The sequence below is a fragment of the Falco cherrug genome, chromosome 2 (assembly GCF_023634085.1).
Source record: "Falco cherrug isolate bFalChe1 chromosome 2, bFalChe1.pri, whole genome shotgun sequence".
Classification (NCBI taxonomy): domain Eukaryota; kingdom Metazoa; phylum Chordata; class Aves; order Falconiformes; family Falconidae; genus Falco; species Falco cherrug.
Genome location: NC_073698.1, coordinates 71054071 through 71073866, shown reverse-complemented (window position 1 = coordinate 71073866; position 19796 = coordinate 71054071). Strand labels below are relative to the sequence as shown.

The 19796-nt window shown below is 37.9% G+C and overlaps 1 protein-coding gene across 1 annotated transcript in view; it reads right to left on the bottom strand.

Annotated features, from left to right (window-relative positions):
- Positions 1 to 2912: 2912 nt before the first annotated feature.
- VWA3B (von Willebrand factor A domain containing 3B) overlaps positions 2913 to 19796 on the bottom strand; it is a 74019-nt gene continuing 57135 nt past the window's right edge. The window contains exons 25-30 of the mRNA XM_055701463.1: positions 16560 to 16677; positions 15591 to 15715; positions 14301 to 14438; positions 13685 to 13779; positions 9065 to 9303; positions 2913 to 3272 (exon numbers count right to left, since the gene is read on the bottom strand). Of these exons, the coding sequence (XP_055557438.1) occupies positions 3034 to 3272; positions 9065 to 9303; positions 13685 to 13779; positions 14301 to 14438; positions 15591 to 15715; positions 16560 to 16677 (954 nt within the window). The 3' untranslated portion in view covers positions 2913 to 3033. The remainder of the gene's footprint in view (positions 3273 to 9064; positions 9304 to 13684; positions 13780 to 14300; positions 14439 to 15590; positions 15716 to 16559; positions 16678 to 19796) is intronic.

Sequence of the window (19796 nt, the reverse complement as noted above, 5' to 3'; positions counted from 1 at the left end):
GGTAGAACAGATCCCCAGTGACTCCCTATAACCAGGGACTGTGTGTGTGCCAGCTCCATTCTCCAACAGAAAATGACTGGACATCATGGAGTAAGGAAGGAGCCTGACCTGCAGAGCAGAAAGTAACTATCCAGACTGCAACTTCCAGGATACACCATTTCAGAATTACAGGTTTCCTCAGGTTTGAGTTTTCCCTGAATCAGGCTAGGCAGAAATTTCAACACTCTCTCTCACATCCTACTGAAGTCTCCTGGCTGCAAGGTCATTCTGGCTGTACAAACTTCATAATTCTCCTTTACTAAATTAAAATAGCTATATGCTTTTTTTTTTTTTTTTTTTTTTTTTTTTTGACTCCACACTGAGACAGAACTCGGTATCAAAACTTCAAAATTTTCCTGAAAATTATTGCTCAGTGTTCTCCTGGGAAATACTTACCTGCACAGTGAGTGTATAGGATTTTCCTGGTTAAGCGTACACCTGAACCAGCCGCCTAGAGTAGGCACTTGTAATATGCCTAAAGAAAGTGCCCAAGAGATATCTGAAATATATCCTCATAAATATATAAATTACATACTCCGTTTGCCTCCAATGACTGTAGAAATATATCTTTTTATACTCTTTCCCAAATGACAGCGTCAGGCTATTCTCATTTTGTATTAATGGTTGTTATAAATGTGAAGCAAAGACGGAGTGGGGCTTGAGATTTCCAGGGTGTTTGTACATAGAAGCACAGCTGGTAAATCAAGACCAAGAGAAGCAGGGTGTTATGTATGGTACTTTGTAGTTCTCCCACTGCAGGGGACACCCATTCATCTGAAAACAGTGTGTCACTTTCTCCTTCTGTGGGCGGCTTCTTGAGATCTGGTAAGAAGTACCACACGCAGCTCCAGGTGTTGTCTCCACCCTGGCCTCAAGGCAGTCTCTACCAGCTTTGCCGTAAACCAAGTGTGACTTTCCTGCATATGTAAAATTAAAACAGAATATTTGACCCACTCCATTGTACTGGGAATTTACCTCGCTAGAGCAAAGCACTAACAATACAGAGAGACCTTTGGTGGGAGCTGAGCATTTAATGGTGTTTGGGACATCTGTTCATTGCTCTGCTTCTTTCAGGGCCAAAATGTCAAGGTTCTCCCCAGGTACCATGGTTACATTGTGCTAAAGTGACATACTTAGTGCTCCAAAGAAGTGAGCTGCATGAAATGGAGATCACTCACTCAAAGAAGGCGCTTCCTCACTATTATTCTAAACCAACACAAACACACAGAAAAACCGTAAGAGAAGCCCTATGTTAAAAAGCCTGGGCTCCGAACAACCCCAGCTTAGAATAACCTTTCTTGAGCAGAGGAAACATCTTCTGTATTTCTGTCCCACGGATGGACATTATTTCCCCACATTTCTATGCAAAAGCCTCTCTAACAACATGCAGAAAATCTATGCTCAGCTGCAGAGATGTCCTTGCCTCACCGAATCATGGTTCTGCCAGGACCCTAGAGTCACTGGGTACAGCTAGCACAGCACCCGCCACTGCCATTTGAAATCTGCAGTAACAATGTCACACTCCAGGAGAACCAGGACAGCCAGACACCGTCTTGTAAGGTGAAATTGTCTCTATCACCCTTTGTTTAATCATGCAGCAATCTTTAATATTTGCTAATTCATTCAGAAAGATATGTGGAATGTAATAATACTGTAATATTAATCTCAGAATATCCTTACCTGAGAAAGACATCTAAAAAGAGAAGAATCAAAGTGTAGAGGAGATAATAAAGGAAAAAAAAAAAGAATTGAGGTATTACTGCTACATCAAAGCACAAGAATATCCTAGCAGTCAGACCGAGTTATAAATGTGTCATGTATCTAGAACAGAAAAAAGGTCTGTGATTAAATTGGCTACCATAAAAGCTGGAACTCCCCAAATATAAACATACCACTGGGTTACAATATATACACATGTATACTTTAATAGGTCATCTTCTGTTTTTATTTGGTTAAAAGTGTATCTTTTCAACTCCACTTTACTTCAAATGTAAAGATGAATACCTACATCTGCCTGGAGATTGCATAGGTACCTACAATTAAGCTCGCCAGAGTCTTTCATGTCTATTCATTCACCTTGATATGCCAAAAATATTAAGAATTAGTCTTCACCTTCTTAACAGAGAGCCCTAGGCAACCATACAACTGTGCCACCGCATCCACAAGACATACGTCGGTTGAGGTGAGCATCTTCGGTGCTAAACACATGACATCCCCCTGATTATGTGCCACTTCAAATGTCATGTCTTGAACAGTGAACATCACATTACATTTGTTAGATAGAGAAAATGAATCTTTATTTGGATGTGTTTTGGTTTTTTTTTTAACTGGGTTCAGTCACCTATCCATTATTTGGGAGCTAAGAGCAGAGATGTTCCTAAATGTGTCTAGGTGCAATTCCTGCTTTCACTTATAATGCCATAAAATAGAAGCAATTCCTCTTCCTTCAGGGTAGCACTGGCTTTATATCAAATGTCACAGAGAGGAATTCAGCCCTTGGTCTCACTTTGTGTTACCAAGAGGTTAGTCTTTGGGGGCAAAGTGCCTCATCTGTGTTCTCATGGGACAGTCCCCATCAGTGGAAAAGCTTTAGGATAAATCCATATAGAAGTCAGAACCAGTGGAAAACTGGGTAAGCTCCCTGCACCAGGTCTTCCCAGTTGCCTTACAGACTGAGGCTGTGAAAAAGGACTTTTAGAAAAAGGTATTTCATAAGAAAGACCCACAGTTAAATCAAATAGGTCTACTGCAAAAAAGATACTCTGACAAATAAAATTTTCCATTCTCTTCTCATATTGATACTTTCCAGTGCACAGCTGAACCTCTGACACTCTTTCACACCTCCAAAGTAAGTCTGCAAAATCATAAATAAATTAGCATTAACTAGTCAGTTTATTTTTGATTCAAGGAATGAAAATTCACAGTTACAGGTGTTAAGAATCTTTCTGATATGCAGCCTCATGCATTCCTCATAAGCTCTTTCACGGTGCACCCTTAATGCGGCTTCCTTTGCTCTGCGCAGTGGTGCTGAGGTTGTCTTGTCAATCCCTGCTGCTCCATGTTGACTCTAGTAATTCTGGTAACGTTTCTTTTACCAAGCTCTGGAGAATCTTCTACAGCAGGACTGTGCAAGCAACAGGGATGCTTTGGTGGGCTGGGAGTTGAAGTGTTTGGCGACTGCAGAGTTTGACTCCTTGATAAATGCCAGGATGATGACATGGAGAATGAAGATGCTAGGAGAGAACAGGTACTCTTTAGCGAGAGAAAATATTGACCCACCATGAGCTTGGATATAACAGTTCAACACCCTCCCAAACACCCCCCCTGAAATTTATGATGGAACAAATGACTCCATGACTATGGTAACAGAGCGATAGTCTTGTGTAAAGAGGCTTTTCGCTACTTTCCTTTTCGCTTTCATCCTCACAAGTTCAAACCAGTCTCCTTTTTAGGTATTCTCATTTACTAAGCTTGCAGCTCTTGTTATTCAAAATGCATCCTTTGTTCTTATTTTTCTTCAGGAATCATCTTCCAGACACTGCTGGGGACAGGTTCCAGGCTACACGGACCTTTGCCTGACCCAGTACAACCATGCTTACCTCCTCTGGTTTGCTATTAACTATACTGTGCCACTGAAAAGTCACTTTTTACAAACATATCAAATGAGAGCAGCCACTACTAGGCACCCTCCTGGCACAAAATGATGACAATCATAATGAATGAATGGCAATAAACTGGAAGCTGGAGGGAAAATGAAAGAGAATAAAATAGGAAGAAACAAAGTAAAGTTGTATATTTTGCTTCACATATTTCTTTAGGGGGGGGATTTTTTGGTTTTCAATGATTGTATAAGAAACACTGGTGTAGTAGAAAACTAAACTGTGAGAGGCATCCAAAGACTAAAGATATGATATGCAAGGTGGGGAAGCAACAGCACAGACTGAGTACATAGAGAGTAAAATAATTCAGTATGATTAGTTTTAGGAATGCAAATCATCCATAGCTACCACTGAAAACTCGGAAGCTGAGGGTTTAAAAATCAAAAGCATGCCTTTGAAAATTGTCTTACAAATGCACAATGTCAGCACTTAGATACACAAAAGGAATATTGTGATTCTTCTTGGGCACCCTAAAAGACAGGAATCTGGAGTTCCTCTGTGTGAGGGTCAAGAAATTTCTTGACTGTATCCTATAAGCTGACAGTATCTGTCTGCAGTACAAAACCACTGCCGGACTAAAATACTGAAAGGTATTGTGGCCAGGCAGCTGCCTTGGATAAAATGAAAGCTGCACTGCTAAATCAGTGTTCACCGTCACACACAATTCACAAACTGTTTATTTTCTTTACCCAATGTATGTGCCTTCTATATACCTTCCCAAGCTGTTGAAAGAAACCATTCTGGTCTTGCTTTTAGAATCTGGAGAAAATTGCCCTTCCTCCTGCCCTCAGATACCCCAACACATGCCTTCTGCACCAACAGAACTGCATTGTCTTCCCTTGCATGTCTCCATGTTTCACTCTTTACGAGGGAAGAGATGGAAAGTTTAACACGCTTGCCTCTTTGGATGAGTGGGCAACCCTGCCAGAAGAGAGAGTCATTTGGGCCAAGTTGCAACATGGTATAAACAGAAAAACAAAATCTAAATCTGCAGGCTGTTGGGGAGCCCTTAACAACACACAGCTGCAGTAAGGGACAGATGCAAGCATAGCTGAATTGACATCAACTGCTTATTAAACAAGCCATGACCAACAGATGGGAACACTGCTTTATTAAGACAGCCTTCTCCAAATGCTGAATGAACTATCTGGGAAATGAGACTGGAAAACAAATGGGTGCTAAAAATGTAGAATCCTACTGTGGGAACCCAGCCAATCCACTAGACAGCCAGGTGCCACAGCTGTTACACTCTTGAACCCCATTCAGAGGAACCAGATTTGCCACAGAAAAGGATAGAAAACGATAATTTCCAAAGGTCTTCCAACTGCCCCATATTGGCAGTTACACTAATTATCAGTGCGATTGATTCAAGTCACAATCTCATTGTAAATTAAAAAGGGGATTTGGGCTCTTTTAGCTATGATTTGTGAATGCATCAGGCAATGAAGTCTATTACTGTGTATCATACCTGTACTTCACTCTGAATTGTTTAGTTTTTTACTGGATCACCATTTTGGTGAAAATCAACAAGGAAATTGTGTGAAATGAACATTGATTTTAGGCACTATGAAACAGAGAGAAGACTAGAAAGACAGGGAGAGGAATTTTTATGTAGAAACAAATACATGTTCTTTAAAGTATCTATAAAAACAATTATTGCAATAACCAATGACAGATCTTCGTGTACTTGTGATCTTGTTCAATCAAATAGTATTATTCGAGTTACCTAAACAAAGAATTAGACCACTAACGTCAGCAGGAATTTGCCAGGACCTCATTCACTCTCTTATAAACACACAGAGCATCCTGTCGTGGTTTAACCTCAGCTGGTGACAGTCCCACGCAGCTGCTTGGGTTGGGCTTACATATAAGCGGGTGGGTTGAGATAAAGACAGTTTAATAGGTAAAGCAAAAGCCATACACACAAGCCAGGTAAAACAAGGAATTCATTCACCACTTCCCATGGGCAGGCAGGTGTTCAGCCATCTCTAGGAATGTCGGGCTTCATCATGCGTAATGGTGACTTGAGAAGACAAACGCCATCACTCTAAATGTCCCCCCTTCCTCCTTGTTCCCCCAGCCTATATACTCAGCATGACATCATATGGTATGGAATATCCCTTTGGCTAGTTCAGGTCACCTGTCCTGGCTGTGTCCACTCCCATTCTCCTGTGCCCCTCTAGCACTCGCTGGCAGGGCCCAAGAAACCAAAAAGTCCTTGACTTGGCATAAACATCACCCAGCAACAACTAAAAACATCCATGTGCTATCAGCATTGTTCTCACACCAAATCCAAACCACAGCACTGCACCAGCTGAAACCAGGGCAGTAACACAATAAGAGCGGCAAGCATACACATTAAAATAATAACGTGTTAAATGTAATAGTTCTGGAATAAATAAGACAAATTTACACATTGCCACAGTAATGAAGCTAATATACACTAAATATCTAACATGATTACTTAACCTTTATTCACTTCTGGTTTTTTCCCTGACTGGGAGCAACAAGAATGTGTTGTTGACAGTTCCTCATAATCAGGGATATTTTAGCTGAGCCCAAATCAAACCACATACATTCCATTCCAAAATGCTGCATTAATTCAGAGGACCCACAGCTCTGTGGAAATATAAGGCTTCATGGAAACACAAGGCTTCTTCAACCACCTATATAAGTGCCATGCAGCTGAATCATTATCTTGGAGAGCACAAAAATCTGTCTCTATACTGGGCAATGCTCCTTCAAGTTCAGGAGAACTTACTTCCTCATATAACAGATGAACATACAAATGAAAGCAGAACCGTAGGAAGTGTTGATTAACACATGGAGTAGTTACAAAACACAGCCCAGATTACTAAAAAAATATGTATGTATCTGGAGAGTTCATAAGAAGTGACAACACAAACCTCTGGAATGATAATGTAGGAATTGCTGATGGCATTAAATGCTTTTGACACATTATACACCTACACACATAGGGAAAACCATTGCGTATAAATATGAAGAAAAAGCCTTTACTTCAGGCAAACAGATCAGGGCTACTGAGCTTTTTTGAAAGTTAAAAGATATCCAAATTATTCAGGTATTTGATATTACAAGGAAAAGGCTATGTGGCAGGACTATGCATCTTTCAGATAAACCAGATCCCAGTTTAACAGGCTGCTTTTAGAAATCTTGAAAAATTAAGTATAACTTAGTTACTGTAAAAGGTATTTAGGTACCAAAGTTATTAGTTTTAACTATTTATGGTATTTACAGGTATTCAAAACAGTTATCTGAGATGCTGACTATTTTTAAAAAAATCTGCCATTGTTATAAACAATCAAGAAATAATGAGGTAAACATTGAGGAAAACAATTAGTAGGAAAATCAGATAAGCGGTCACTCTGATGAACATTGGCATGTCTAGTGTATGAAGGGCAATAACTAAGATTTCAGGGTTATGTAGGTGTCTGAAGATGAAAACAGGGTGTTGCAGCTCATACATACTTTGGCAATTTAGGCTCCAGCCTAAATATATCCAGCCTTGTTTGAACATAATGAAAACTCCGTGAAGGGAAAATGTACTATTAGATACCTGATATTTTTAATATCTGGTTCACAGAGACTAACTGAGCCATTCATTAGGACAATAGAGCTTTCCAACACTTCACCTATGTTATTCAATACTTAATCATGTCAATATAATTAAATATGACTACTTCTGAGGGTAAGTGTTAACCTGTGTAGGCGAATTTCACAGATCTGGTGCTCAGCATATATTGGACTGCCAAACAGTAAGTGTAAACTGACAGTTCATACTAGACCCAAAACTTGGGCAGAAGGAAAAAACAATGCCAGGCAAATTTGGGTTTTTTGTTCCCTTCACTCTTTGAATTGAAATCCAGTTCAAACAGATGTATGTCAGGGGTCAAGTAATACATTTGATATAATTTTAAAAATTATATACACAAAATGCTATGCAATAATTAGTACAGTTTGAAAATGGGACAAATCTACACCCAAAGAGGACAAATACACAATCACATTCAGAAACTGGATAAAGAGATAGCTGATGAAACCCTGTGAGGATGACCACATAGTCTTATTTAACATCTTCATCAGCTCTCTGACTTTCCCCTTTCTGATAAAACACAGAAGGATATGTAAACAAAAATATACTTAAGCAAAAAAAAGCCATGTCCAATGTCCACACTGTCATAAGAGGACAGGGTACCTTCTTTAGCATGTTCAACCTGCATACCACCTCAAAGTCTGCTTAGAGTCTTGATAGAGTACTATGAGATTGCTTGGTAAGTCAAGGCAGGATTCAAGTGCATAGATAGCCACTACTCCAGTTTAATCTTTCCTTAAACCTGCATGGAATCAGTAACAGGACTTGCTGATCACATTAGCATTAATTCACATTTACTCAGCATCTGCATCTCAAGATGCCCAAGAGGGAGGAGTCTGGGATAACTGAGCATTTCCAGTGAAGTAGCCCTACCTGTGGAAGCCATGGTCTCTCACACAGCTACGGGACAAGCCCAGCACCTCTGTTTTCATATAATTCTGATCATCATAATGCCCATTATAAGCAATGTAAATGGAATTTCCAGACAATCTTTAAAAGATGAGTGAGAACACAGAAGGAAGGTTCAGAGGCACCAAATCAAGTTGATATACAAAATGATGATTGAGTGAATCTATAATCCACTACTTCTGGAAGCAAATAATTAATAAGGATGTTGAGAACATGTTCAAAATAGTAGGTACAACTAGCAGGTATGGATAAAAATCCTCTTATCTTTCCACTGACAGTAGGATCTTTAAAATGACGAGCTGACTGTGGCACGTAATGGCACAGCTACACTACCTCAGGTCTCTACTGCAGAGTGACAGCAAGTATAGATACTGATGTCAGCTTTAACTGACCGAGCTCAGACACTAAAAGCAATTTAACCTCTGAAGCATTGAGTTCCATATGCAATAACTTAATGCCTGCAATAGAGACATACCTCTAATGTAACAAGTAACACTAGAGGGACTGGAATATATACTCTGCTTGCTAGCAGGTGCTAAGGTTGGTGAACGTTGGTGTTACTGCATCATCACTGCTACTACAAATGTTAGGGAAATTGAGGTAGCTATGCCGGAACATGCGTTATTCAGTTCTTTCTTTGTTGTGGAAACACATACTGAGAATGATCAGTGTGAAGAATAGTTTCCAAAGGAGGTGAAAGAACCTCATCACATAGGAAATGGGAAAGCAAGCTGGTCTAACACCTAGAAATGCAGAAACCTGGTTCCTTGTGTGGGGATAACTGAAGGCCCATCAGATCTGTTTAATGCCTAATATTTATAATTTTCCAGAGCTACTTCTTTACCTCCAAATTCTTCTCCACTGCTAGGCAGTGAATTTCTTCCTCTCTGTTTCACTTCCCTTCTGGAGACAAACAAAAGATCATCACAGTTGGACATCCTGTCCCTGGGATGTCTTTCATCTATTGGTCTCTTCTTTTTCTTTTTTCCCCTATCTTCTTTCACAATACTTTTCTTTGCTTCTTCTCCTCCTTCATCTTCTACAGATGAGTGAGAATAGGGCTTTGTGGTCTCTCTGTCCAGGCTAGAAAATTAGAAAGGAAACACACTAAGCTATAAGCGCACATAACGAGCCATTTAAAATTCTTTTTTACATGACATAGATTTCACCTTTTTCCACATCTCACAGTACTGAAAAGAGAAGGGCTTATCACACTTCTGACCATTTGACAGGGCTATAAATATCTTACAATTTAGTTGCCCTTTTATTTATAAAATCAGTAAAGATTAGCCTAAAACAGGGCTCTGGCCCCTAATTCTCTCTACCTCTTACAACTCAAAAATGAATTTGGGCAGTAATTGTCTTTTGTGGCCCCAGAGCACACAGTGTTTTACTTTGCATATGGAATTCATTAGTTACATTTGCAGAGTGCCTGTTCTGCCATAATTCCTTCTTTCCACTGTGATGGCAGGAAACCACCCCAAACATATGCTAGCATCTGATATTAAAATGATGAGAGCTATATTAGTACTTCTAAAGATTAGTGGATTAAGCATGACGCCTAGTACACACCACATGAACATCAAAAGACAATCCCAAAGAACCTAGAGCTGACGAGCTATTGTAACACATCTATGTGCACCAGGGACTCCCTGTCAACAGGGAAGCATGGGCTATCCCTTTTACTTTTTTCCTTCTACAAGATTCAGCATACAAAGAGTTTCTCAAAAACTCAAAAAGAGTTTCTAAAATCATATTACATGCAAATTTTTTGTTTCCTTTCTCATTAAATGATGCTTCTACTTTGTTTCTGTCAACAAAGTCAGCATGTTCTCATTAGAACCCATGAACAATATGCTGAACTATTCCCCTCTAATAAGTGTGACGTGGGAGGTAGGAATCTATTTTAGAATATAATAAATAATGTTTCAGTGGGGAGCACACTTCCATGCCCTCTAAAAGGTAGGGGGTCTAATGGAAACTCTCTCAGTCTGGGCTGGAGCACTGCTATAGCATTGCTAATATTAGTAACTGATTAACGGGTAACTAATGAAATACAGTTGTGTAATGGCTTTGAATGTACACCTTGGCATAAAAGGAAAACAGTCATTCAAAATGGCATGGCAGTTACATGAAGAAACAAATATAAAGTAAAACCATGGCCAGTACCAGCTTTTTGTGATGCAGCCACTGAGTTAACATAGACAATGCCCAGAAGAGGATATTATGTATGTCTATATGATAATAAAGTGACATGTTAAGCAGCAAGAAAGGAAAGAGTTTTCTCTTTACAAGTATGTGGCTTTACAGGGAACTCAAAGCCTAGCTGAGAATGTTACAAGCAAAAGACAAACATTCTGAATTAGTAAGCACATTGTCAGGGACTGCCTACTCAAATATTGCAAAGTAATTTACTGTAAAGTGGTAGATCCAAGAAATAGGAGACTTAAAAGACTCAACTATAAAAGCTCTATAGTAACCAGGCTTCTATCGTTAATTCTTGGAAAAGACACTAAAAATTCAGCAGAACCAGGTATGACACATCACGTGGAAAAAGACGGGGAGAAATTTAATGCAGTAGATGATGGAGTTGGGAATGTGCAAAAGAAGGTGGTGTGATTCTGGCAGCAAACTGTGGAATATTGTGGATCAGTAGTGAGCATCAAGGTTTTTATTGGCATGCCAATGCTTTTCCATCTGGGTACCTGGGGGTTAGGTCTATGTTGCGTATATGCTAAAATTCACTATTTATGTAGTTTATCCAATGCCAACAGAGAACCCTGGGAATCCCAAAAGCTCAAATATGTCTAGTTCAGGGCTTTAAGTAGGTATCTAAGTTAATCAAGTCTGAGTTTCAGATGCTTAACTCTCTTCATCATTTGTTATTAGCTGCTTTACACATTTCACTGCACTCCGTACTATAAATCTCAACATTCAGTATACATCCATGCACTAGCACCTAAATCCCACTGTCAGAGCTGCCAAAAGCTCAAGTGTTACTGCTCTGAGTTCCACAGCATCCCTTTGTGTATCTGGGCCTTGGAGTGCTTAATACACTAGCAATCAGATGTAAGTAATAGCATCTGAGAAAATGTTGTTTGGAGGCACTTCTCATGTTCCTTTAATGGAAGTAATTCGAGGACAATCCAAATAGTGCTATCCTCAAAGATAGAGACATTTTTCAGTAAAAACATTGTCATTTCAAATATGGTGGTTTGTTTCTAAAATCTACAACAGCTGTGAGAAAAAGCAGAAATGAAGTAGTGAAAACTTCAGACCTTAAAACAACTGTAAGACATTATATGCTCAATCATTATGATTACAAAATTTATGCTCTATTCCAGGCCATGCTAAAAACTGGTTTAGGTTGGTTTAAAGGGGGTTAAATGGATGCCTTAACTGAGAGTCCATTATTTTGTGCTGTGGTAACAATATTATTTGGAATATTTTATTTAGATTTCATTAATTTAATTTCAGTCATCTACTATACAAACTGGCCAGTGCATTTACAAACAAATCAGTGTTTACTAGATTGAAACAGTATATAGAAATTTACAAATGTGGTTTGAATATGCAGTTTCACATACTATTTTACCCAGAGAGCTGCCAGATTTGATATCACTTCATCTAAAATGTAGGTCTAATGAGTACATTTATTTCTTGCTTGCAAAAATTTAATACATTCATTCCAGTAAGTTCTCCAAAGAATTCCATAACTCAATTTTCTCATCATTTGTGCATAACAATGCAAGTCAGCTTGCCAATAACATCTCTTTGGAGAATGAATATTTGATATTAAAGCACTCAGTCATGAAGGAAAGCATGTAGAATGAAAGATAGTTTTACAGATTATGCATTTAGTCACATCTTTTCTTAATAAGGTACCTCATTTAGAGTATAATCCAACTCAGTGGAAGGGAAACTTCCACTGATTTGGTTGGAACACAGCTCAGCTACATACTTGATTCTTTTCAACTGGTTGTGTGCATTAAGTAGGAAACTGTGGTCTTCAGGTTTGCTTTTTGGTGAAAAGAAGCTGACATCATGTAGTTGATCTGGCCTCGAAAAAGGCATTGATATACTTGATGTATTTCCAGATTTGGAATTCTGATCAGTAAAGTGGGGGTATTAATTTGTTTATGTGTTGTGGCTGCAAGCTGGCAGAAAAGTGAGTTTCAAACTGTGCTGGAATCACTACTAGAAAATGTGTGGGAAACAGGGCTTGAATCAGCGCTGCTTTTTTGTTCCATCATTCTCGGGGAATCCATATATCAGCCTACAACTGGTGCCCTTGCCCATCATTTTTAGGTGTAATCTTTAACACTGATCTTAATATTAGAATATTTCAATAAAAATGAAGTACTTCTGAACTTGCCTTTAAAGGTGGGATTTGTCTTGTTCATGCAACCTCTTGGGAAGAAATCTCCCATGACAGAGAAGATACAATTCTTTGGCAGCGGTGCACATACTACATTGACATACATGGAAAAGGAAACCCTTCAGTCTAGAATCCCTAAAGGATGTCAAGGCAGATGGAAGATTCAGAACAAAAGTATATGTTTCCTCACACAAAATGTGAAACTGTACAACACCTTCTGGGAAGAGGCTATGGATGTCAAAAGTTTACATGGGTTCAAAAAAGTAACCTCATGAATTTGTGGAAAAAAATCCATCAAGGCTGTTTAATATGGAGACTCCAACTCTGCTTCAGAAAATCCTTAAATCACAAACTTCTGGAGTCTGGGAATGTATTCTGGAGTAATATCCCTAGATGATTGTTCTGACCTTATTCTACTTCCTAAGATTTGCTGTTACTAGCTGTCAGAGATTGTTGGTGCTCTGAAGGTCAATACTAACAATTCAATGTTATTTCAAATGGATTAAACTATAACTTAATACAAGATGAAAAAGTAAACACCACTTGGAACCACTGCATGTTCAGCATGCACTTCACATGAGAAAAATGTTACCCCTGAGGTACATAATTCTGCAGAAGTTAAGTAAGGGCTCATTCCTGCACGGTGTCCCCATCATTCTCTAGATTTAAGCCCAGTAGAAGATTCAGTATCTTAGAAACAATTTGCAATTTAATGCATAGTTTTATATCTCAACAGATGTCTTAAAAGAAAAGTAAGATCTACAATTAAAAGAAACTCCATCTTACCTTCCAGCAATCCTCTAACAGCTTCCTGGGGCTAAGCTTCAAAAATTATCACATGCCCCCAGTGTCACCAAAATGAAAATAGGGCAATACATTGCCAGATAATAAAATGAAGACAGTTAATGCTCTTCTGTTTGATATGCTTGTGGGTCGAATCACTTGGTTGCATGTGTACAGCAAGGCAGTTCACAACTGTAGCTAGGGTACTACATACGGAAATCTGACAGCATAGTTCAAGCCATAGGGCAACATTTAGAATTCATCTAAAATATTTTTTGCATCTTTCAGTTCAAGCATACTCACGTCATATAATCCATTTGCAGCATTCTTATGTACTGACAGGAAAAGGCATACTTATTCTGGCTGATTTTAATAAGCCCACTTCTTACACAGTGTTCCTGCAACAACACAACATTTGTCTAATTTAAATCTAAATCTGAGAAACTATGAAGATACTTACGTATAAAAAGTCAACTGTTTTAATGTGACTGTAATCAGCCTTTAAATGATGAAGATAAAAGTTTCAAGTACAAAGTACATGTTCTTAACATGTGCTATGAAAATTGCACAAAATTATCATAATGGCTTACAAACAAACATAATGAAATGAAGACTATACTGACTGTGATAAAACTCCCTATGTTTCTCATTTTATCAGCATGGAACTCGTGAAAGCCACCAAATGGATTATAGAGGAAAAAACAGAGTATGATTTAAGAATAAATTATCCTACAGATTTCTTGGTCTTGTTTATTATATGAGCTCTTCACTGAGTCCTGAAATCTGATTTACTTTGTTTAGCTGGAGACAGGGATTGGGACAGTGAGCTCATTAGCCTAGAAAATTGCATCTGTCTCATCAAAAACAGAACAATGGTAATACCATTGCCAAATCGGTATCATCTTTTAGGCTTACTTACCTTCCTGTTGTTGAACATCAGAACTGTGTAGAGTTTGTCCCCCGTTTCCACCCTCTTTGGTGTTGCTATGACAATGGCAGGCACATAATGTTCATTTCCTGTCTCTGTCCCAGTTCTGGCAAACACATAGTCTCCAACCTGCACATCAGGAAAACACTGGTTTGCAAGAACCATGTAACTTGTGAGTTTTACGAGACATAAAAGGTAGATATTTTTCCATGAACCGTCATTCTAACATATTCCCATGCTTTAATATGGATCTTTAAAAGAAAAGAAGAGCCTCATTCTTTCATGTACTGATCACTCACAATTTCCACTGAATCAGGGAGAGAACACGAAGGAAAAATAAAGGACAGAGCCCTACTAAATGTATCAGGACTCAAATAGCAAGCTGAACTGAATGAGGAAACTCTTATAACTTTTCACTCCCTTGGACTTTGTGCAAATTTATATGTTTCTAATAAGCTTTTAAACCAATCTTATGAATTTTAGAGAATTCCATATATAACTGACTTAAAATTGTTTTTAAAATGAATGCAAAAGTCACAATTTTCTATGAAATTCTGCAGATCTCTTCTAGAGTTGGATGCTCCCCTTAGAGAATACCAGGAACTACCAGATCAGGATTTGCCTCCATTTCAAACAGAAAAAAAGGCATGTCTCTAGTTCTAAGTTTAACAAAGCAGCTATAAAAATGCTTCATGTATTCAAAACAGCTGTATCCATTCTGTATCCTTTCTGTATCCATCATCTCTCTCATGTGTAAAATAAGAAACACCTGAAAAAACAACTGTGATTACAGATAGTCAGTTGATAAATTTTAAATTAAAACAGAAATGGAATAATTTTTTTTTTCATTATTGTTATTTGCCTTAGTATAGGGTTATTTGGATTTAAAATATGCTGTGAAAAACAAATGTTTACAACCTGCTGTACATCACATTGTATATAAAAGTCTCTCCTTGATTTGTAATCTATGTACTAGGAAACAATCATTCTGCTGGTAAATAGCTCACCTTTCTTCTATAGACAGGCAAATATTCACGTTTTATAAAGAAAGTAATATAGAATTCTAATAAACAAGGGAATAGGATTACAACGAAAAACAAGCTCCAAACAAATGAAAAATAGCACGTTGAAAATAGCACAATATTACTATCACTAAAAAATCTTCTTTAAAATAAATAATGTATTTAAAAGAATAAAAATCCTATCCTTTATTCTATGTATAACCAAATGAACAAAATTAAAAATGCATATTTGATGTCATAAAATAATACAATTTTTCACCTGCAGATACGGGCATGGCCTAGCACCTCCAACAGGTATAGTGAACTTCACAGGCACAGTCCAGGTCTCCCCATTGCTGAAGTCAACAAGTGCAGAAGTAGAACTGATACTCTTTACCATAGTTCCTAAAAACCACCAGAATAAAATATTCAAATTATTTTTCTTTTACCCCTGGTGGAATTTTTTTTTTTAAAATGCTATAGGCTGTCACACATCACAGAGGTCAAACATGTCTATACTACACATTCTTCATTTTCATTTAGCTAGGTGAAACTGTGCTAAGGCAATTGAGAAATATGTACCTAAAAAAACTACATAGAAGCTATTCTTAATAATGCCATAAAAAAAAAAAAAAAAGAATTTTCAAGGCCAGGTCTGAAAATTGTAAGTTGATCAGGTGGGTGGTAATCGACATAACGAAACTATTACCACAGTTAAAAACATGGGATTTAAGAAAAAAAACACTAAAAAACACCAACAAACAAACAAACAAACAAAAAAGTAATGGTAACACAAAAATAAACATACACACGCCCTTTTTTTATGCAACAACTGAACAGCACAACGTTACCTACTAACCATTCAGGCTAAAAACTCAACAAAAAGGCAGAAGCATTTAGTGAATTCCTTGAACACACACAAAAGCTCAGCTTTTGCCAGACACACAACAGACACATTCAAGGGAGACATCAAAGAGGGATAGGTTGATACTCCTGGATACTCAGTTATTTAAAAGGATTTCCTTCCATACCATTCTTATATAAATGTATCATTGCTTTCTAACTTTACAAAAATGTCTTTTTTTAAATGCATATATGTGCATGCACGAGATATGCATTCATTTTTCATTAATATGCACATGTACTATTAAATCTGACTAAAGCAGAAGTAATAATTATGACCAAAACTAATGTTTTATTGGTACTAAGAAATTCTAAAAATATTTAAAATATGGACAAAAATATCTACCTGGATAATAAAATCCTGTGACGTCTGATCTTGCAATCACCTTTTGGCTTTTGTGAGTCACAAATACTTGGCCTTTTTGTCTTTTTTTAGACTTTAATTTCACGGTTTCTTCAAGTCTCTGTAATTTGATACAATTATTTTTTCCACAACAGCTAAGTCAGTTGGCCTCAATCTATCCTTTGGAATTAAAAATTTAGGCAATGTAATGTTATGGTCTCTGCAGATAATTCACAGTAAACTAATTATTTTAAACGTTCAGAATCATTATAAACAGAGGAAGCAATGCCACAGGAAGTACTCATGGATAAGACCTAAGAGTTTTCACTATAAAATCATGCTTCTCATGGTCATAACAATACATATATTTTCAAGTGTTCAAGCAGAAATTCACCTTGATGAATTATGACTCTGGCTGCCATTTTTGTAGAAAATTTTTTACAAAGTTGCACAATTCATAGTCAAGGATGAGGTAAGAAAAATCAATTGATTTTGCAGAATAAGTGAAGGTACTACACACATTCATTTTGTCCAGATAGGTGAATCTTCAAATTAATCTCATTTTCATTAAAAGTGCCTCTCTGTATGGAAAGACTTGTTAAAAAAATCAAATATAGGATCAAAAAAATAATAATAAAAAACCCCAAACCAAACCAAAACAAAACAAAAAACCACAACCTTGAAGTATCTGGAAAAAATGTTTCTTTTCAAACTATAAATGCAAAATTAAAATTTTCAGCAGTTTTAAAACATTCCATCTTAGCAAAATATTATACCACATTTTTCAAAACTGCAGCTGTTGATCATTCTGCCCTGCTCGTTTGGGTTCTTCATACACTACTTCTCCTCTTTGAGGGGCAGCTGCCCAGACTACAGCTCCTGTGACGTACCACAGCCAGACTGGTCACCAGAGCTTACTGCTGAATTGCTCAAAGCTAAGTCTGAGGGACCACGCACCGCATGGTGAAAATGGAAGTACCAGTGGGGCTGGCTGGCTGTGGGCCAGCTCAGCTCCTAGTTGACTCCAGTGACTGCAACTACTGGTAATGGAACCGGGAATGCAAAAAGCATGACAGACCTCACACACCTGAGGCAGGGGGCTGTGGGAAACACAGTATGTGAAAAATAGTCAGTCATAAATCACAAGTGGTTCTGTGTGAAAATACACTGTTGGGCCTTCTGAGCTTCTGTGCACTTGCCTTTACAGCCACCATATTCTTTTAACTTAAAGTCTTTTACATCTCACATTAACGTTTCATGAACTCTCAGTGTTATTTGTATTTAAATTAAATCATGTTCCTGAATCCCTTTTTTTCTAGAAGAAAGACTTTTATTCCCATTCAGGGCATCTCTCTTACAGGAAGTTTTGAGAGGATCAGTGTTTTATGTGGGTATGTCAGAATGTAAAAGAACACTTTACATTTTGCTTTCCTGAGAAAATTAAGAAAACTGATCATGCAAAAACCATCCTCTTTCTAATATTGAAAAGACCGTAATCCCAGTATTTTTACAAATACATTTGAATAATCCTCAAGAATAACACTAATTTATACTTACTACAACAATGGTAAATTAATTCTTGAAAAAGTCTATTCTTTTCTCCATATTGCTCACAATCATGTTTCTAAATATAAATCATATGCAAGTGCAAAGTTAAAACAAATCAGTTTCATCATTAATTTTTAAAACACGTATTTATTAGCCTGCCTCAAAACCGATTTGCAAGCATTCATCTCCTACTAAGTTCTTTTGAATCATAAAAATACAGAGCTTGAAATCTCAAACTTTCTCATAGAACTACACACTGTTCTGAAAAACAGCCGTAACTCCTAAAAATCTCTGCTTACTAGAGTCTGCATGACCTGGTTCCTTGTCTGAACCATTTTTCTTCCTAAAAAGATATATTTGATTTTGATACTTGATTTTCCTTAACAGTCAATAATGACAGAAAAGATGGGAATAACTTTGACTAAACTGTTTGTTCTCAGTTTCACTATAACTATCACAAACTCTTTTTTTCTAATCTTCTACACAAAAATCACAACCAACCCTAAAAAAAGAGTCCTAAAACCAAGAACACACACACAAGAAAGGCAAAGAGATATTTTAAATGGGAGATATGTGAAGTTTTTCTAGTGTATTCTTTACCCCATAGAATATAAATTAAATCAACAGTTTTTCAAACTCAGTCTAAACCAGAGGCTCTTTGCAGAACTTAACTGACTACTTTAAGTACAACCTAATAAAGGTTAATTTGAGCACAGACTTACAGCTCCACAGATATAAAAAGGTATTTGGGTGAACCAGTTACTTAATTCCACAGGCTCCGAAGGGACAGCTGCTGCTGAATATTTATTATCAAGTAATTTGTAATGCTTGACTAATAACTTGGACAACTTCCAGCATTCTGCATTAATCCAAATATTAAAATACTAAAGACTGCGCAGGCATCCACAACGAGGATGTGTCCTGGTTTCAGCTGGGATAGAGTTCATTGTCCTCTTAGTAGCTGGTGCAGTGCTGTGTTTTGGATTTGGATAACCACTGATGTTTGTAGTTGTTGCTGGGTGATGTTTATACTGAGTCAAGGATTTTTCAGTTTCTTGGGCCCTGCCAGCCAGAGAGCTGGAGGGACATGGGAAACTGGGAGGGGACACAGCCAGGACAGGTGACCTTGAACCAGCCAAAGAGGCATTCCATACCATGGGACATCATGCTCAGTATATAAACTGGGAAAAGGAGGAGGAAAGGGGGGACATCTGCCATTATGATGTTTGACTTCTGAAGTAACCGTTACATGTGATGGAGCTCGGCTTCCCTGGGGATGGCTGAACACCTGCCTGCCCATGGGAAGTGGTGAGTGAATTCCTTGCTTTGCTTGCATGCACAGCTTTTGCTTTACTTACCCTATTAAATTGTTCTTATCTCAACCCTCAAGTTTTACATTCCAATTCTCCTCCCCATCCCTCTGGGTGAGGGGGGAGTGAGTGAGCGGCTGCTGGTGCTTGGTTGCCAGCCAAGGTTAAACCACGACAGGATGCTAAGTCCTGCAGAATCCAGGTAGCTCAGAAACCTGGTCTAAATTCAAATCCATCTCTCCTTCCTCTCACATAGCCTTTAGGTGTTCAGTGCATTTGACCCACACACTGTCAGAGTGCCCATTTCTTGGATAGCATTCTCCAGTATTTTTATTATAAAAGAGCCCCACCTGGTTCTCAGGGATTTTCACCCTGTTTAGCT